Below are 20,842 nucleotides of genomic sequence, written 5' to 3'. Positions count from 1 at the left end.
AGATAGGTGGCTGCAATGCAACTTTATTTTGAAGCAAAATTCTCTAGAGAAGGTTACTTAGCACCAATGAACAGAGACCTGGTCTCAACCAAATGGGTATGTCAGACCTGGGGGGGAAAAGGGAAATCTGGTTTTCCTCCACTCCTATATAATTCCAAATGTATTAATTAAAATTAAATAAGAATAAATTGAAGCTACCTGAACTTGCTTGACCTCTGGCTGGTGCTATTTTGCTATTTCTTTAGGATTAATTATCAACACTACTACTGTCCCCTGAATGCTATTCTTAACAGTGTATGAGGTACAGGATGTCTTCTGGGTCATTCAGTAGCTGTGACAGTTACTGGGGTTTTCTTATCTCTCACTGTCCATCTGAAAAACAGCTTTGAACCTCCTGGTTGGTGTCTGCCTTGTTTTTTTCCTGTCTCTGTCTCTCTTTCTCATTTTCCTCCCCTTAACCAGAGGTCTAAAATAAATGTGCCAAACACATAATCAGCCATGAACAGAAATATCCTCTGTTTGCTGGAGCCCAGCCTCTGACTCTTGTTGCTGTGCACCTGCCAGAAAAGAGGGCAGGATGGCACTGACAGCAAAACTTGAAGGTCCATGTGGTGTATTGACTTGTTTTTCTTTTTCTGAACAAGGTGAAGAATGGGAATGGGAATAAGATGTTCACACAACCCAAAGCTCAGGCTGGCCAGTGAGGCACAGTTCAGCTAAGTGAGTTTTGCTGACATAACGTGGCACTTGAGAAGTGTTGTTCCTAGAGGCAGGCTGGTGGTGAGAATTAAATTTCTCTAACCCTGCTGGCTGAAGAGATCCCTGCCCAGATGCAGGGATTAAAGACCTCCCAAGTGAGTTCCTCCATCATGCACAGCTTGGCCTTCAAGGAACAGTTGTGATATTTTCTTGTACTGTTGCAGATTGTTTTAGTGCCTGGAGCTAAGGTGTCATAACAGCCATCTTCTGGAGGGAAGGAGCTGTGAAACACTGACCTCCTCTTGCTCCCTGGAGAATCCAGCACCACGAGTGCTTCCAGAGGCCAGGGAAATGCTGCAGTGGCAGCCCAGGGCTCAGGCCCTTTCCTCCTCTCCTTACTCACATGGTCACTGTGGTCTCTCACATAAACACCCTTCTTTCTACTCTGTCCTCTGTGTGCATTCATGCTGGGCTCTCACTGGGCCTCACAGCTTCTCCCAAGCAGCATCTGTATGCTGACAAGTATCAAAGCTCACCCACATCTGCACAAACTGAAAAGGGTGGTGTTAGAGCTGACTGGTGGAAGGGTCACTGCTGGCTTTGTTAGAGCCTGAGTCATTAACACCTTGCTGCAGGGCAAGGCAGTGCCTGCTGTTCTCACAGATAGCTTAGGATAAAGTTTGGTAGCAACTGGCTCTCTGAGATTTAATCTGAAAACTCTCCAAGAACTAAGGATGAAAGAAAATTTGAGCAGTTAGCCAATGCAGGAGTAAATAATAGTATTCTTCACCTGGAAGGAGAAACTTCAGAAGAGTGGTTTGGTATTTTTGAATTTGATGTATGAATAATTTGTCTTTCCATCCCTTCATATGGTGGCTTCAAAACTGATGATCTTAATTCTGGGTGCTGCTGGATAGCAGAACTGGATCGATTGAGCAAACTGAAATGGAAGACAGTCATTGATGACTGTAGTTTGGCCTGCCTTGGTAACATACAGCTTTAATTCCTTCATCCAAAGGAGAATATTGGCTTTGAAGATATTTGTGGGGGAGCCATCCCAATGTAAAATCTTCTGGTGTGCTGTGAAGGCATGCTGACCAAAGACCAGATCCTGCAATCACCTGGTCTTGGCTAAGTCAGTTTGGATCACAGAAATGTAGAAAGTTAAGGGTTGGAAGGAACCTGATAGATCATCTAGTCCCAACTGCCCCTGCCACGAGCAAGGACACCTTCCACTAGACCACCTCACTCAAGGCCTTATCCAACCTGGCCTTTGAACTCTGACAGGATTGAGGCTTTCACAACTTCCTAGACAATTTGTTCTAGTATCTCAATACCTTTGTAGCAAATAATTTCTTCCTAATATTCAGCCTAAATTTCCTCTCTTTCAATTTGTACCCATTGCTCCTTGTCTTGTCACTACAGTTCCCTATGAAGAGTCCCTCTACAGCTGCCAGTATCTGTAGGCCCTTCAAATACTGAGGTTGTTAGAAGGTCTCCACACACCCTTCTCTTCTCCAGACTGAACAGCCTCAGCTCTTTTGCCTGTCTTTGTCAGGGAGATGCTCCAGTCCTCTTATCAACACTGTGGATCTGCTCTGGACTTGCTCCAGGAGTTCCATGTCCTTTTTTGTTTCATGTCTGTGTGGATTGATCTGCACAGGGAAGCATCAGTATTAAATGAGTCCCAGTTTTTCCATGTCCAGTACTAACCTGCTAATCCTTCAATCACTTTATGGAAGGTGAAAAGTACAAGATTTTGAGACTGCAGTGTGAGAGAATTTTCTGCATGGCTAGTCAAATGAATGCACTTTTTTTCAAGTGATTTTCCAAGGAAATTTGGGGAGCAGCATGCAGAAGCCTCTGAAACATTATTTCAGGGCAGATGGTGATACCCACAGCTTCTCTACCTCCTTTCTTCCTCTTCCCAGAGCAAGCTTCAGAGCTGCATGCACTGCAAGTGCACTGAAAACGCTCCATTGGGAAATGCTGAGTGTGGTTTCAAGGCTGTTGCACAGAGTCAGGTCAGTGTGGTGACATCTGCAAGGCATAGAGGAAATCAGCCTCTCTGAGAGCCTTTTGCCTTGGACATTACTATGGGCCCACAGGACTGGGCTGGGGTCAGGTGCAGGCAAAGCAGAGTGCCCTGGCTGGGGAAGGATGTTTGATGTCCCACTGCCCCAGCTGATGAGTCTCAGGTTTCTGGTGGTATGTTGAGTAGAAAGCCTTCATGGACTGAAGCTCATGCTGGCCTGCATAAAAAACTACATAGACTACATGAACAGACATTCTTCTTTCCCCCAGTTAAAACCAAAGTAAAAACAGAACAAAACCACCCAGACCTGTCCATTCCTCTTTTACTGTATATTTTTAAATACAGGCAAATGAAAGAGGAACTGGACAGTAACTGTATTCCTCATAATCTAGCTCTTGCTCGGGCACGGGGAATGGGTTTGACTGTTAGCAGGATGGCTGGTCTTACTCTGTCTGCACACAGCCTCAGGAATACCTTGTGGGTGCTCCCAGGGGGCTCAGATACTTGGAGGCATAAGTAAGTTATTTCCAGATCAGGGGCTTGGTCAGAGCTGCAGAAACATGAAGTCTGTGGTTGCAGTCCTGGCATGCTGATAATGTAACTGAAAGCTGCTGCACTAGGGCAGGGCCAGCAGCACTGGAGGGTGTCTGTGGGGCTTGGTTGAAGAGCCAGACAGCGGTGGGGAGGCAAAACTGGAAAGGGAGGGCTGCATCTGAATGCTGGAGTGGGAAAACCAATCCTACACGAGGGATGGTAAAAAGTACAAGATTTTGAGACTGCAGTATGAGAGAATTTGCTGCATGGATGCGCTTTTTTTCACGTGATTTTCCAAGGAAATTTGGGGAGCAGTATGTAGAAACTTTTGGAACAAAACTTCCTGCAATGGCTGAAGCGTCAGCCCAGCCCTGAGAACAGAACTCTGCTTCCCTGCACCTCACTGACTCCTCTCAGGGTGAGAGTGCTCTGTGCTCAGCCTGGGCATGAGCCCTTCTCCCGGAGCAGAGCCCTTCGTTCTGTGCTTCACAGTCTCTGCATGGCTCCTCAGCAGCCAGCCCAGCCCAGCCTGAGCACGGAGAGATGGATGCCTGTGGTGGCCGGGTGTGGGACAGTGGCTGTGGCCTCACGGCTCCCCGGTGACTTTCCTGCGGCCGGGCCGGCTGCAGGCCCCAGTGCCCGGCCCACAGAGGCGTCATGGCTGCACTGGGCAGAGGCCGAGCCGCTCGCCCTCACCCTGCTCGTGAGCCTCGTGCCCCGCGGCAGGATGGGGAGAGCTGCTTTCACAACCTGGATGTGTTGTCACTCACATCCAGACATTTCCTGTTATCTAACCTCAGCCTTATCTTCCCCATTCGCAGCTTCCTCTTGAAGGAGGAGCAGCCCCTTCAAAACTGAGCAGTGTGGCCGGGCTGTGCCCCCACGGCGCTCCTGCACGGCCCCCGCTCGGCCCCGCGCTGCCGGCCCTGCCTGATGGCCCCACCATGGTAGGTCTGGTCCCATCCTGCCCATGCAAGGGGTGGCTGGGGACAGGGGAGGATGTGTCCTTTGGGGTTCATCTCCTGGTTCTCCCTCAGGAGGTCCCGAAGGCCCGTGGGTGCTGGGACACCGAAAGGTGTGGGGTGTCCATGTTCGTGGCCATGAAGGAAGCTCCCACCCCATGTTACACCTCGAGCTTTGAGGGGTCTTAATCCTGCTTGGGTTTGGGCTGCCTGCCTTCGGTGCTAGGGCTGTGTCTGCCTAAGCCTGAGGGGCTTTTTGGTGCCTCTTTTCTTGGCTGGGTATCCTGGGGAGGGTCAGGGATGGAATGCTGCGGGTCCCAGCCAGGGAGCACTGCGCTTTGGACACAGCTCCTTGATGAAGATGAATTCTGATTAGCAGTGATATGTAGCCATACTGAGCACTAGGGTACATGTGTGTGCTCCTTCAGCTCACAGACACACACACATGCTGCCTGTGAGCTGCCAGCAGTGGGAGATTTGGATCTAAATCAGTCATAGATGAGGCAGCTCACAGTGAACAGGGAGGGTGTGGGATGGAGGAGGGTGTAACCAGGGACTGACCCTGTCCCAGCCATGAGCAAGTGAGCTCTTCAGCTCCATTTCTCACTGTCCCAATGGTCTCAGTAGAGCAGATGAAAGCTTACTGCCCTTCCCCTCTTCCCCTCTTTGGGTGTCTGGGGCATGAGCAGCCGTGGGGACAGAGAGCAGGGACGGGGGCTGTGGGAGCATGTGAGGCTGGGGACCTGAAGGTGATGGGGGGATTATCAGGCTCTTCCTGGGGCTTTGAAGTGAGCCAGCGTTGGTCTGGCAAAGCTCCTTGCAGTGTCCACTGCAGGGCTGGGGGCATAGGAAGGTCATATATGGAGCAGGACGGCATCCAGTGGAAGCCTGCCATGAGCAAAGCCTTGTTTGTCTCTGTTATGACAAAGGCTTCCAGCTCCTAGGAGAAGCTCCACCCAAGGTTTCAGCTGGCCAGGGGTTCAGCAGACCCTGTTGCCATACATCTGTAGGGGCTCTTGCTTTCAACTCAGGCTGTGATTTGTGTTTCACCAAGTGGACAACAGAGATGACCTTGATTCCAGTTCAAATCCTACATAATAAATGCATGCCTTGAAATGGCTGCAGCCTGCATCCTAAGGCTCAGCTACTCATCATGAGAAAATCACACAGCCACACTTTCACACACACTGCTATTAGGTTTAGAGTTGTATCTATCCAATAATCTTACTTTTCATTTATTTTTATTACATGTTGCTGAACAGTCTGACAGCCCTGTAAAAATACCTGAGTGATGATGTGCAGCCTGGAGGGGACTTTTTGTGGATTTGGTAAGGGACTGACTCAAGAATGCAGGAAGAAAAATTCTTTCTGTGTTGCCTTTAGAGTATGCACTAGATTGCTCAGTTTTATAACACTAAGCTTTTACTTGGAAATACCCACTTTAGCTTGAAACCTGAAGCTCTGACAATGACAAATCCATTCACAGCAGATATGATCTCTAAGGGTAGAGTTGCAAGTTCCATTCCCATCTGCTGATAGAATTATCTCCATTGTGTCCCCACCCCTTATCTGTCCCTCACAGCAATATTTTAAGTGGCTGTTTTTCCCCTCAGAAAGCCACAATGGGGGATTATTTTAAGCTTCAATTGCAGAAGCAGTGCTGCCTTGTTTTCTGCTCCCCCCTCCAAGGCCAGATCTGCCCTTGTTAGACATCAGCACTGAAGCTGAAGGCAATCTGGTCACTGATACCTGTAGAAGAGCCTGCTTAGTCCTTCTCTAGTGGCTTCCCCACATTTTGGTATGGTTTAGAGTCCTTTGGGGGATCACAGGTTCACATGTATTCCAGGAGGCTGATCTTAAATCAGCTTAACAACACTATTTTCTTAGCTTAATGAAATGCACATGCTGCTTTTATCCATTGTCACAGTTTTATCTGCCATGGCTGAACTGCATTTGGAATGAGGAGCCAGAGCACAGAACTGGTCACTATCTACATTGCACCCAAGGTGAAGGTGGAGCCAGAGGAATGCCAGAATTGCAAAGCCTGGGTAGTGACTCAGTCTGGAAACTGATTTTACCTTTAAAGCTATAGCTGTTATCTTGCACTTAAGTCCTACTCCACTCTCTTCTGGGTTCAGAGAACACGTATTTCCCATGCTTTCACCTCAAAAAAGACCTTTTCCTTTCCAGGTATGTTTCTGTATGTGATATTAGATGGAATCCTATGATCACCTGTGTAAAGTAATGTCACAGAAGTTAAAGGTAGAAATGGTTTATGATACTGTTACTATACTTGATCTAATTCTACTTTAGTGTCTTTAATGGTCTACCTTAAAAATATAATTAAAAACATTTCAGTTTTTATTTTGATACTAAAAATAGCATGACTACTTTCTTACAAACTGGTGATGCTGGTCATGTGAAATTAAAATCCATGGACTGGTAAGGAAGGTAAAACACTGCTAAAAACTCAGCTATATCTGGACATGTCCACAAAGATTATGAATGACATAAACAGTGCTGTGCAGAATGGGTGTGTGACTTAGAAACCAGTATAGATTTTTCTGGGAGAGTTGTACAGTATCAGAATTTCAAATCTGTTTTTAGACTGAATTTCTAAACAGTCGGCTTCTGAGAAGGACACAGAACAGAGTAATACTGTGCAACATCTTCTTACGTGTATGTTTTGTTATTTCATTTTCTTTTCTGCATTTCAGGGAACAAGGGAATAACAGTATCTTTAGTGTTTTTGCAGAAGTGTGTGTGTGTGTGTGTGTGTGTGTGTGTGTGTGTGTGTGTGTGTGTGTGTGTGTGAATGTGGTGTTCACCCTTAAAGGCTGCATTATGCCAGTGTTTGGAGGTGGATCACTCCACTTATTGCAAAAAAAGCTTTTTCTGTTTGCTAGAAATGAAGCAGGAGGGGATTAGTTTGTCAACGGAAGAGAAAGTTTCACTTCACTTCTGAAGAAGTTCATTGTTTCCCTATGTGGAGTTCGATTTTCTTTCAGCATCATAATCTTTACAGTATTCTGCCAAATGGAGGAGCCTCTAACAGAGTCAGTGATGAACCCCTATGTGCATGCCCAGGGGTGGAGTTGTGTTTCTTTTTCTGACTTTTGAATTAATATAGTGGATATTTTCCTCAGCTGCTGTGAGTGTCTGCTGCTGTGGTTCTCTGTCACCCAATAAAGAGTAAGAGGAGGGGGAAATACGAGAGGATTAATGATGCTTTTTGCTAACTGGAAAAAGCCTCAGAAGTTAACAACAGCTGCTGTGCTTCTTTTCCCTCAGAGTGCCCAGGCTGGCATGCAGGGAGGACGCTGTGCCCGGGAGCTGCAGTGTGGCACTGCGTGTATTTGACAAGCTGAGTCCGACACTCAGTGTGCAGAGTGTCAGTTTGTCAAATACCCCAAGTGAGGCACTGCTGAGCAACGCGACGCCGAGGGTCCAGCCCTTCCCTCCTGCTCTGGCAGGAGCCTTCCTCTCCAGGCTCGGCACCTCTCCAGTAACCCACCGAGGTACTCAACAGCCCATTCCACTGTTCCAGAACACCTGACTGTTCCTGTGCTGCCAGGTTTCCCTTCCAGCCTGGTTCTGGAATTGTTTGTCAGAGTAGCCCTCCCACCAGTAAATCAGAGCAGAAGTGGTGCTGGTGCAACTTCTCTGCACTGTGAGGACAGTGCCTTGGGTCCTTGTTCTTTGCATGCAAATGCAATGCTGTTCTCTTACACACCATTAACTAGCCAGTTGTAAATTAAGCTCAGTTAACTCGGATCCTGGCAACTATAATCACAGCATCATAGGTAAAGGCAGCATTATCCATAATAAAGAATCTTTCCTTTGCACATGTAGTAATCATTTTTATATGGAGTATAAACTAATGAGGCTGCTCATTAACTTCCCTCTGGCCTATTAGCCTGTGCAAAATGCATGTTTGCTCAATCTGTTTTAAATTAGGCCATGGAATCCCCTCCTGGGAGCCTTGCTGTTTGGAGAAGACTTCTTGTCTCTGGATGGTTTGAATGGATGGCTTTTCTTTTGGAAAGTCCTAATCAGCACTTGCAGTAAGGTTGGCTGTTCTCCTATTTAATTAAAGTAATTCCCTCTAAATCATCTGACTTGAAGATGTAATGGTTGATAAGTGTTTTCAGTAACTGACTTGTAGCATTTCAGATATGTCAGGGTATGGGAATGACAGGGGCAGCATCCAGCCCAATTTGGCAAATCAAACTCTCTGAAAGCATTTGACATGGAAAACTTAAAATAAAATAAATCCCAAGACCCTAGGACAGTACCACCAGCAAATTTTGCAATATTTGAGAGTACTAATAAACTTGAATACTAAGCTTTTAGGCTTTTTGTTGCAACTATTTCTCAGTGAATATTTTGAAGATGTTGGAGTTTGTACAAAGCTGGGACCTATGAAGGTAAACCATTGCCTAAGCAAATTGTGTTCTGCTTTTTGAACAGCTTGTGTACTTCTGGACAAACATGGTCCACAAGTGGTCAAGAAATGGCTCTGCTCCTTATGACTCACACTCCCATGGTTTCTCTCAAGCACCTCCTCATGACTCACACACATCACTCTGATTTTTATCACTAAAGTTAGCTTCAAAAGAGAGCAAGGTCTATGATTCCAGGCTTTGCTTTGTCCCCAGTGGATACTCCATGAAGCACACAGCCACATCAGCCCCAAGCCCTGCTGTCACTCACATCTCCAGGTTTCAACAGACCCTATCTTCCTTGCACCACAGTTGCCCAAGTATTTGTTTATGCCCTTCATTCTTGTTTTCTCATGCATTTGTAATTTTTGCTTTCAGCAGTTTGGCCTCTGCTTTTTAGATAACTCCCCCCTTCAGCTCCCAGTTCCTTCCAGATAACTGGGGTGAAGGGGAAGAAAGTAAACCTCTTCCTCTCTTACTAGAACAAACACCAAATAGCAGTGGGACAAATTTCTCTGGGACTTCATCTTCCATCTCCCTGCTCTGAAGTATGGTACAAACCCAGCAGCTGTAAAAGCCAACAGGTCCCCTCCATGGGACAGGCACTGAAAGGGGAACTGTCAGTCTCATGACACTGCATTGGGAACTTGAAATATTTTTGTTTTTGGAAGGCAGTGTCCTTTCAGGGCAGAAGCTGAGCTCATCCTTCTGTTCTGCAGCACAGCTCAGCAGATGAGCACTGGGTGAGTGACCAGTGCAAGGAAAGGAGAAGTTTTCTTGTTTGATGGTGATGCAAAAGCAGAACCCTCTGTGGCTGTCAGAAGAAAAATGTTCTGTTGCCAACAGGTTTTACTAGAAACATAGAAAACACACCAAAAGTAAAATAAAGACATAATCACACATTTGTTTGCCCAGGGAAAAATACCTCAGCACTGGAGACAGCTTTCTAATGTTTCCACTGTTCTACTTGTGACCAAAGTCCTTTTGCTGCCCCAACTAGAGGCAGTGGCAACATGGAGTACATGGGGGCTAGTCCATCTGAGGCATCCACTCCCCCTTTCTTATATCCTGTTGCCTTCTTCCTCTGTAGCTTTGTCCCAGGCTTCATGTCTTCTGAGGAAGGTGTCCAGACCTTGTCAGAGCAGATCAGTGCTGGGAGGAATCACAAGATTGAAAAAACATGGTGTTACATAGTCAGTGAGTGAACCTGGAGCTCAGAGCTTATAACAGCAGGAAAACTTGCACAAAACATTAAGTTAATTGAAAATGAATGAGGATGTTATTTGGGGGGAAAGGAGAGTGCCATGTCATGTGTTTTGGACTTAGATCTGCTGAGGTAAGGATGGGGAAGCTGAGAAATTTTCAGTTCCCTTCCCACCCAGTACTGACCTTGCACCATATACTACAGCCCTGCATGAGCTGCCACTCCCCATTCCCCTCAAGCCCTTTGTTCTGCACCACCCCTGGAACTGCTGATGCTGGCAGCTTCTGCAGCATGGGGTCTTCAGGGTTGGCTGCCAGGGGTCCCACAGGGACAGACTGGATCCTGTCTGCCTCCCTGGAGCACAGCCCTCCCTGCATGGCTGTCACTGTGTTTCTGAAGCCCTCACTATATAGGCAGGAGATTTTTTCCCCTGATCTTGCCCACCTCATGTCCTGCAGAAGAAGCATCATTACAATTCAGAGCTGTAAAGGTGAAAAGTGTGGCTCTACACAGCACTCAGGCCACAAACAGCAGTGTGACCCTGCTGTTAGGATGCTGACCCAACAAGGGTCAATCCATGGCAGCAGAGATGAGCCTCGTGGGTGAAGTCAGGGCCAAGCAGGAGGGTGTGTGTGACCTGAGCTCAGCTTTCCTTGCTGTACCCACTGATTTAAAAAAAGCTAGTAACTCTTACAAATGTGGTTTGCTAAAGCCAGGAGGCATTCTTCCTCCCTGCCAAGCCTGGAGGACAAAGGGATGCTGGCTGGAGGCACAGACAGGGAGCTGACAGAGCTGACAGCAGCACTGCAGCACAGGCAAGGTGCAAACAATTAACAATGACCAGGCAAATCAGGCTGCTGAGTGACACTGCAGCTAAAGAAAGGAACTGCATCCACATTGCACAACAGGTCAGCATTAGTAATCACACAGACTGACTTACATCCCACAGAGTAAATTGGTGGTGTATTCAGAGAGGTCCCTTACTCAATCATTATCTAAATGCCTCAATTTTATCTTTATTTTATCATGTCTCTGGCCCCCATGCTGTACAAATTAAATGCCAGCACTTCCTTCAACATCACTTCTGGTTTTCCAGGAGAAAGCCAGTGGGTAACAGTTCAGAGACTAATTCCTTCTCTCTCTGAGCACTGAGCTCCACTCTGATAGCAAAAATCACATTCCTTGGACATCAACCTCCCCTCTGTGGTCCCTTTATCATGCTGTAACAAAAAAAAAAAAAAAAAAAAAAAAAAAAAAAAAGACTCAAGGACAGGTAGGATGTACAACCAGTATTTGCTGAGTTGCAGAAGCCAGAGGATTTCCACTTCCAGGACAATGCTGGTTCCTTGCAGCCTGGGATGTCTTAACAGGAACACACATTGGAGAGTACCTCTTGCTAGTGTTACTGACTGGCAGCATTGATCTGACTGCTCCTGGATTTACAGGCTAAAGAATTTCATGTTCTCACTCCTTTAGATCCTCTCTTCCTGCCCTCAGTCCTTTGGGTTGCTCAGAAACAACTTGCTCTATAGAAGTGGGTAAACAAACAGTTGGCTAGGGGTTTCTGCAGGGCCTGGTCTGCCAGAGACCAAAAGGTTGTGCAGTTCCTCTGGGTTAAAGCAAGCAGTGAGAGCAGAACAGAGGGACAACAGGAGGAAGAGTTCCCTTCTGTTGAGTTCACTATTCAGTACCTGCAGCCCTGCACGAAAAGCTGGTAGCCTACTAAATTCCTTCTACTTCATATTGTGATTCCATTGCAGTCACAAGGTTTTCATACTCAGGATTTTTCCTGTCTTTCTTGGTGGTCTTTTCAGTGTTAGAGTACATTTCCTCCTGTAGGCTCTTAGCAGGGGCTTCCCCCTCAGTGTGCAGCAGGGCGACTTCTGCAGTGCTGCGGCTGGGACAAGAGAGACACGAGTGAGAGGGACAACTAAAGCAGATGGCACTTCACTTACATCTTAGAGACAAGATCTACCACATAATCTGTGGAACAGCAAAATTCATATTATTCTAGTGAGGGCCTGGGGGGCTCTGAAAGACACCAGAAAGTGACATTAAAAGAATTACACAAAAGAAGCACTGGTTAATACTGGTACTGGAAACTCTCTTATCATGTTATTCTCTAAACTTACCAGCAGACAGTTTAGCCTTTGGAAAGTAAATACCAAGAATAATTGGGAAAAATCAGATGGCTACAGTGTGTCTCTGAGTAGGAAAGCAGTGTGAAGGCTGAAGATTGAGATGAGGACAGGGTAGAAGGTGTGTTTGTGTAATTATACACTAATAGGAACTCTGCAAATTATTACTTGGCCAAGCGCTAAGACAAGTTTCTTACAGAGAAAGGAAAGTGTAGGGGAAACTCAAAGGAAGAGCTGAGAAATTCTATCCTTTGCTTTCCTAAATAATGGTGAGAATTTCCCACAGACAACAGGTTTCCCATGGCATGTGACAGGCAGAGCAAAGCATGCAGAGTATCTTTCTGTTTTTCTGCCACGTTAAAGAACAGTCTGGCTATCTCCTGTGACCACGTGTTAGGTCCTCATGTTGCTAACTAAACTGCCAAGGTGTTCAGATCCTCCTCCTGCAAGGCAAATAAATCTTTGCTTTTCACTGAAGAAAGAGGCTTTTTAGAAGCAGATACCAGTACAGTCTTAATGTCCCAAGTAGAAAATTGCACTCACAAAGCAACTTCATAGAGAGGTTCTAGGGGAAAGAAAAAAAAAAAAAAAAGAATCTAAGATATGCATCGATTTGTTTTATGTATCGCAGAACAAAACCCAACTTTAAGGTGTTCCCACGTTAGGGAATAATCCTCCCACAGGTGTCTCTCTGGATGGGAGTGATGGGGATGGGAGTGATGGGGGTGGGAGTGATGGGGATGGGAGTGATGGGAGTGATGGGAGTGATGGGAGTGATGGGGATGGGAGTGATGGGGATGGGACAGATGAGGATGGGAGAAATGGGGATGGGAGTGATGGTATGGGAGTGATGGGGATGGGAGTGATGGGAGCGATGGGGATGGGAGTGATGGGTTTCTCCCTGGATGGGAGTGATGGAGATGGGAGCGATGGGGGATGGGGGTGATGGGGATGGGGGTGATGGGGATGGACTGTCCCGCCCGCCCGTCCCCTCCTCCCGGGGCTGTCCCCACCGCCGGTCCCGGCCGGGTTTGTCGCTGCTCACCCTCCTTGCTCCGCCGCCGCCACCAGCCCAGCCCCGCCGCCAGCAGCGCGCCCAGCGCGGCTCCGCCCAGCGCGGCCGCCGGCCCGTACAGCAGCGGGGACGGAGCGACCCGCGGGGAACCTGCGGGGACAGGGGGCTGTCACTGCGGGGACACGGGGACAGCAGTGCCCCGCTGCTCTGGGTAGCCTTTAAACCCTAACCGAGAAGGGGCCGAACCCCCTGGGCGTTCAGGCACTTCCCCGGCAGTCACAGAATGCCGGGATGGTTGAATTTGGTAGGGATCATAAAGCCCATCTCGTTCCACGCCCTGCTATGGGCCGGGACACCTTTCACTAACCACGTTGGTCCAAGTCCCGTCCGACCTGGCCTTGAACACATCTAGGGATGGGGCATCCCAGCGTGGAAACAAACAGCAAACTTCAGGCTGCAAACACCCATCAACAGGAGCGTGGGTGGGAGCTCCTCCCTGGATAATACCTGGTATTTCAGGGTTTGTTCCTGCAGCCATATCTGCCACAAGCACAGCAGCCAGATGTTTGGGATGGGCTTATCTGGGATGATGTTTGCCGCCCTGCCCTTGCCAGTGCAAATCTGGTATTTCTCAGCACGAGACTCCTCTCACCTGTGCCTGTGAAAGGCCCCAGTGGAGCAGTTTCCATCCTGGACCCCCGCGTTGTTGGGACCAGATCTGTCAGTAGAGAATGGTGGATGCATTTCAGCCCTGCCTGGAGCTGCCCTGGGCGTTGGGAAAATGGGGTCTGCTCTGCCAGCCTAGACTCACCTGTTATCCTGTGTGTGTCTTGCCAGCAGGCCAGGGGCAGCATTTGGCACTCATGTCCCCCTCCCTGAGAACCGCCCCACAGGTTGCTGGCAGCCCTGGCTGATGGGATGCATCATACCTGGCTACAGCATTGGCTGGCAATGCTTTGGCTTTGGCCGGCTGGCACATCCCTAGATTTCCACTCCCTCTCTCCTATGGTGCCTCCCTGGCTGGCATGGGGGGCTTTGCCATCAGCTGTACCATAAACTCCCTGAGGTGTGGAGGCCTGTGCCAGGTCTCTTGCCCCAGGTGACCTCCCTCTGAAGCTCTGCAGCCTCAACAGTTCTAGTACCAGAGGGACACAGATGACATTTTCTCATCCTCTCTCATCATCAGGCACAATCTCTGCTGCTGCCTCTCTGGGTAACAATCAAGACACAATTAATACTCAGCATAGTTCGCTGATCTGGCTGTGGAAGAGCAAACTCTCTGCCTTAGTCTTCTGCCACAGAGATTAATAACCCTGGCCTGGGCACTCACCTGTCACTGTGTGTTCCATGTCACTGCTCTCTTCCCGACCTGTGGTTGAGTGGTGTCCCCCTGTGGTTCCCACATTCCTCTGCAAGGTCGCTGTTGTTGTGGGCACATCTGCAAGGTGAGAAGGAGGGAGAGGCTTACACAGGGGTTTGAGCACATTGCTGATGCTGCTGTGCCACAGAATCCCCCCAGGCGGGATGGGAGCAGGAGGAAGCAGCCCCCTGGCAGCTGACAGGAGGGGATGCTGTGCCAGCAGCGTTACACCTGCAGCACTGAGCCCTGTTCCTGTTCCCTGCAGAGGGTGACTGCTGGGAAAAGCAGCTCCAGCCAGAGCTTGGGGCCCTGGGAGCTGAGCAGGCTCTGCCTCTTTCCCAGGCCACTGGGAGGTGCCTGTGCTTGGCTCTGCCATCAGGGGCTCCTCAGCTCTGCTGATGGAGTGACAGCCAAGGAGAGCTGCAAGTTTTCCACCAGGCACCCATGACAGAATGGTTTAGATTGAAAAAGGCCTCTGAGGCCCTTGGGTCCAGCGTGTCACACACTGTCCTGCAGAGCCTGGAGGTGTCAGAGCCTGGCGTGTGTGAAATGCAGTGAGAGTGTCCCTGAGACACAGAGCTGGTGGTGGGGAGCAAAGGCCAGTTTGGTTTGTTCTGCCACTGAATTACCACTTGTTCCTGGTTCTCAAAATAAAGCCCCGACTCTTTGTCTAAAGCAGCTGAACTGCAGTGGGCAGCATTAGAGAGGCAGGGAGAACTTCAAAAAACCCACAGAGGAATAAAGAAGTGCTGGAAGTAGAAACCCACTTCGCACCAGAAAAGAGCAGTTCCCCAAAGAAGAGGAAAGCGAATAGCGTCAGTCCAGAAGGACCCGGAGCGGAGGCAGCGGGAGGGTGTGTCAGGGTGCCGGAGGCTTCGGCGTTTCCTTCTGTGCGGGCAGGGCAGGGGATGCTGCTCCGCGCCCGCGGCTGCCGGCGGCGCTCACCTGTGACCGTCAGCTGCACGGCATCGCTGCGCTGCGCGGCGCCGGCCCCAGCCCTGTTCTCCGCCTCGCAGAAGTACGTGCCGCTGTCCGAGGGCCGCAGGCTGGGCCAGGCCAGCTGAGCCCCGCTGCTCAGGAGCTCGGCCGTGCCCGCCGGGCCGCTGCGGAACCAGCGGTAGCTGATGGGAGGGGAGCCGCTGGCCTCGCAGCTCAGGCTGGCGCTGGCTCCGGCCGGCAGCGCCAGCCCCGGCTCCGCGCCTCTGATGATGGGCTTGGTGGCTGCCACTGCAACACAGAGCACGGGGGAAGGGTCACCGAGCCCTGCCTGTGCTGGGGAGGGTCAGCTCAGCTCCCGCCTCACCTCCCTGCACAGGCTGAGTTCGGGTCACCTGTGTGTTGTCCCAGCTTACACCAGCTGTGCCACCATTGCTGCCTCCCTTTCTCAGAGTCCTGCTCTCTGGGCGGGTGGCCCCTTTGCAGAAAGATTTTTTTCTAGCACACATTGAGGTTGCTCAGGAAGGGGAGAAGGCAGGCTTGGCTCACATAACACCCACTTACTGCAGGAACCACAGAGGTATTGGCTGCCTGCACAGAACCAGAGCTGGATATTATCTCAAGCATCATGTGCTCAACCTGCCCATCAATAGATCCAGCGTGGGCTATACACTAAGTAGTTCCTTTCCCCAGTTCAGTCCTACACCACCATGTGTTGAAAAGGTTAACCAACACAGCAAGGGAGGCAGATGTTTCAACCCCCAACCCAGATGGGTCAGACAGTGTGGTGTGAAAGACTATTCACACCAACACTGGCCTCCTACCATCTTTTGTTTTAACCTGGCTGCACAAGAGCAAGGCTTTACTGCTGTATTTACCTTTGACAACTTTAACTGTAGTGGTCAGTTCTCTTTTTATCAAGCTGTTATCTGTAGACCTCCAGACGACTTGACAGGTGTAGTGTCCATTGTCAGGCATTTCCAGTTTCTCAATGAGGAGTGAGGCATCCCCTGGGCTGTGCTTTGGGACGCTGACTCGGCCTCGGAAATTAGCTAGCAAGATGTGATCCCCAGAATCATCCCTCAGGAAGATGGTGGAGACTCTGGAGTCCCGCTCCAGACTCCAGCTCAGCGTGTGCAGTGTGAAACCTTCTGCAGACACATAGGTACATGGTACAGTGGTGGATCCCATCCATGTGCCTGTGATCTGGTGGACACCAGACAGACCTGGGAGGGCTGCAGGGAACAGCAGTGGAAGGGAAGAAATCACAATGCAGCAGAAGAGGGAAACATCCTCCGGACAGACGGGACTCACCAGGCAGCAGATGCCAGCACACAGCCAGGTCTCAGATGTGCTCAGACCACAGCACTAAGCCAGCCCACATCATCAAGTGTGGGGAAGTGAACAGCTGCCCTGACCTCTTGTCTATTTTCATCGTGTCTCTCTCTCTCTGGGCACTTGCCAATTCTTAATTTTTTCTTGGTACAGAGGCTCCTTGCGGGCAGGGAAATTCCCTGCAGTACTGAAGTAGGAATGGTGGACCAAAACCTTTCCTTTGGCTTTAGCCCTGGAAAACTTCAGACCTGATCCAGATCAGTGCCCTGCTAAACATTCAGGTAGGCACAGGAGAAGAGTGGGCAGATTTTCTCCACACATTCTCCCAAATTCTTCAGCTGCCTACCTATGGATCCCACATCTACTCTGGCAAGTGCATCTTGTAAGTAGCAAATCAATTGCATCGTTCATCTCTCCCCATACCCCTTATTCTTTTCACCTTTTCCCTCCCCAGAAAGACACTGGTTATATTCAGCAGCTTTAATTCACAAGAAGTTGCTTGACAGGCAGATCCCAATAATCTGTAAAACTTGGGTTTTTTATAACAAAAGGGGAATATATTTCAACCCAATTTTCTAAATGTCAGGAGCAATCCCATGCTTCTGTATACAACTTGTAAAAGCACTTTTCTCCTATTTCCTAAAATTATCCTCTGCTGCTGCCAGTATTATACATCCCTGAGAAAGGGTATATTCAGTCAGGGGCACAGGAATTGAAGCCAAGGTTCCAGTCCCAGCTTTCCTGATGCAGCCAGAGAGTCACTAGGTAGGAGAGACCAAGAGGAATCAAATGTGTCAGCACCTGATCTCACAGCTCTTGTTCCCAGGCCCATGCTAACAGAACAATGAGGATGAGTTATTAAATTTACAATGCATATTCCAGCTTCACCAAGACTGTTTTGAGAGCTGGACACCACAGTGGGTCCTTGCCCAGGGTCCCAAAAAGCTCTATTCTGCTCTTGCCTTGGGGCAGGGAAGCTGACTTGCCCAATACTGCCCCATTTGCTGCACTCTTGAAATCACCTCATTGTGTCTGATGCCAAAGGAGACTCTCATGAATTCTGAGGCTCTGTGGCTAATGCAATAAGCTCAAAAATTTCTAATTAACTTGTCAATTAAAAAAAAAAAAAAAAGGATGCTATAATTCAAAAGATTTTCCCTACCCTCTTAGTACTCTGATATTTTTCTTATATATTGAAGTCTTTACTCACCATTGCAGCTGATGAAAGTCATCACAAACACCACTATCCTGCCAGCTTCTCCCATTCTCCCAGAAGTGCAGGTCTGTCCTCCTTTCCCCAAGAGACACCCACCCTCCTGGGACCAGACTGCAAGTGAAGAACACTTCCCTTTATTCTGTCCTTTGTCATCCAGGATCCTCTTTCTGAAACATCACGAGTCCATTTCACTGCTGAGTTAGGTGAAGGGTGAAGGAGGGAGAAAGGCTGTATGGATCTTTCCAGGCCCATTCCCTGTCCCCATCCACTTCTCTTGATGCAGCCCAGGACCCAGCTGCCTTTCTGAGCTGCAAGTGCCCAGTGCCAGGTCATGTTGAGCATCACAGACTCTCTAAGCTCACATTTCTCCAGTTCACAGGCAAAAGTCATGCTCTGAGAGCACACACTGTGTTTGCCAAGGAGGTGACTTCTGGTAGCAGCCAGGGGACATTCTGAGTGTGCTCTGTAGGGTGTCTTTAGAAGTACTTCCAGGAATTATCTAGGTGTGATACACAGGATTGATCTGTGGTTATTAATTACCAGAAGGAGAAGGACTTACAAAAAGAAAAGAAACATGTGTAAAAGCAAATCTACTGATCTAGTGAATTCTGTTATAGGTGTTTAATAGTCAGTAGAGCAGATTTTTGGGATTTATTTAATAGCCAAGCCTTAGTATATGGTTCTAACAGCTGCACCAGGAAAGGAGTATTTATTGAGCAGGAGGCAAATGTGTCTGAGGCACAGGAAACTTTTCTGCTGGAGCTGGGAGAGAAAGGTGAATGGGATGGTTTTGCCACAGCCTCATCCCATCACAGCAAATCCCTGCCTGCTTGGGCTGAAACATTCACCTTGCAGCTGAAACCATGTCTGGAAGTGCTGCTAGGGTAACAAGAGCTGGAGATTTATCTTCATTTTCCCAGAGTCAGTAAGCTAATGAGAACTGTGTGGATCTCATTTCAGTCCCAGGTGGAGGAATCCCCTTGCTGACTGTGATTTCAAGATCCACCCTGCTGATTGCTGTGGTGGGACTTGTCTGGAGCAAAAAATTAAATGTTGTGCTGCAAGACCTGGTGTAAAAAATTCATCCAGGGCTCCAGGCTGAGAGCCACCACCAGCTGCCATCCTGCTGAGGAGAGTGAGGGGGGCAGCTGCACCCACTCTTGCAAAGCTTGTCTATGTAAGACATTAAAACTTGATTTTTGCTGATTTTTCTTCTGGGCATCTTTGCTGCAGCTTCCACTGGGGTACCAGTGCACATGGCCTGTATCCATCTGCCCATGCTGCCCCCAGAGAAGAGTTTAGCACGGTTTGAGTCCTGCCTAAAAGGCAGCAAACAAACAAAAAAGCACTTGTTAAAGTTGTGAGCTGTGTTACTCAAGGAAGGAAATGTGCCCACTTTCACAGAGGTGATTAAAACCCAACCTTTCCCACACCCTGATCCATGACTGGCAGCAGAGCCTTGTCCCAGACAAACAGTCTCCTGAACAGAAAGTTTAAGAGAAGTTGGTTTTTGGGGAACATGCCCTGAAAGAAGTTGAAAACCCAAGCTAAAACTGCTGATAGGATTATTTTTTTGAACCGGACATGCAAGACTTCCTGAGGCTCTAATTATGCAGGATTATAAAAAAAAAAAAAAAAGGCTATTTAACTAAAGTAGATATGAATAACTGTAGTTCCCCAAATGTGATGTACATGACATCTTTCTCTCCCTGGATACGGACACAGCTCCCTGAGTCACACAGTCAGCCCATTTCTTCCTTACTTAAAGGACTCCTCATAGTTTTAAATCTGAACAAAAGAAGAAAAAGCCTTCAGTGTCTCTGACACGTTGGCTGGCTACCTGGTTTATTAAAATGCATTTTATTCCAGTGTATTTTATTATGCATTGTGTAATGTATATTATTCCGGTGTCTCTGCTCTGGGCTGAACCTGCTGCTCTCTCCCACGCAGTGCTGCAGGTCAGGCACTCTGGGACCCACCTCCCTCCCACACAGGACAGGACACTCTTTCCAGTCTCATTTCTTCAAGTGCCACAGCTCAGGCACTCTTTGTTCTGCCATTTCTGCTGCTCACCTGGGGCTAACTACAGGTGACACAGTGAAGTCCCCATGTCCCCAAACCTGATCACAAATGGTCACTCAGACCCTGTTCATAGGGACCAGCTCTGCTGAGCTTGCACCTTAAATTCATGTTCTGGCAAACTTTACCAGTTGCCAGAGAAGTCTGCTACCATTTTTATGGTGATAAATAAGATCCTTAGTTTTCAAGGAGATGAAATTTGGTACCCAACTGTGAACAAATCACCAAAAAGTAGATAACTAAAGAAGAAAGGTCTCAAAGTGCTCTTTTTCAACCACATGCATTCAAAAAGGAAGCAATTTTTACTTGAGACTTTCTTATTTGGTGTCCAGCCATAGCTAACTCACAGGTCTTACTCAACAGACTGTACTTCAATAAGTATTTTTTTGATGTTTCAGAGTAGCTGATAGTGTGGCCTCCCCCAGCCATTCACATACAGTTCTGTCACATCAGATCATGATACAGTCAGTCATTAAAACATAACCTTGTTCCATGTAAAGAAACAGAAATTAATGTAAATTAGCATTTCCCCTTAAAGCTTGTGTGACAGAAACAAGATGTACAAGTGCTCTCTCTGAAAAAATTCACTTCCCTTCCCAGGAATTCCCAGGTCAATAACATTAGCTCTGGGTTGCTATTAGCTTGGCCAAATCCTTGTAAGCAGCTCCTGGTTCCAAGAAAATCAGCCATATGTCTGATGTCATCTGAGTTCTCGTTTCTTTCCTGGTGCTGCAGGTGGGCTGCACACCCCCAGCCATCAGAACTGGACAGATGTTTCCTTCCCTGCAGGTACCACAGCCAGCAGCTGCTGGTGCTCCCTGCAGTCTCAGCACTGTCTGATAATGGCTTTTCCCAGGCCCAGCTGCTCCTCCCAGTGCTCTGCAGAG

The 20,842-nt window shown here is 48.4% G+C and overlaps 1 protein-coding gene across 3 annotated transcripts; it reads right to left on the bottom strand.

Moving 5' to 3' along the window:
- Positions 1–9,489: 9,489 nt before the first annotated feature.
- LOC306808523 (V-set and immunoglobulin domain-containing protein 4-like) lies at positions 9,490–18,007 on the bottom strand. Of its 3 annotated transcripts, none has more exons than XM_079319178.1 (8): positions 17,871–18,007; positions 16,204–16,560; positions 15,335–15,616; positions 14,360–14,467; positions 13,060–13,179; positions 12,558–12,579; positions 11,568–11,773; positions 9,490–11,096 (listed from the first exon to the last, which is right to left on the bottom strand). In XM_079319178.1, the coding sequence occupies exons 1-7, from the start codon at positions 17,923–17,925 to the stop codon at positions 11,599–11,601; spliced, it is 1,119 nt and encodes a 372-aa protein (XP_079175304.1). In that variant the 5' UTR covers positions 17,926–18,007; the 3' UTR covers positions 9,490–11,096; positions 11,568–11,598. The 3 variants fall into 3 exon arrangements, with proteins under 3 accessions (XP_079175304.1, XP_079175305.1, XP_079175306.1); XM_079319179.1 differs by having other exon boundaries at positions 9,490–9,824; XM_079319180.1 differs by lacking the exon at positions 9,490–11,096 and having other exon boundaries at positions 11,109–11,773; positions 14,399–14,467.
- Positions 18,008–20,842: the final 2,835 nt, after the last annotated feature.

The sequence above is a fragment of the Erithacus rubecula genome, assembly GCF_903797595.1.
Source record: "Erithacus rubecula genome assembly, chromosome: 15".
Taxonomy (NCBI): Eukaryota; Metazoa; Chordata; class Aves; order Passeriformes; family Muscicapidae; genus Erithacus; species Erithacus rubecula.
This window is presented reverse-complemented; position numbering and strand designations above follow the sequence as displayed.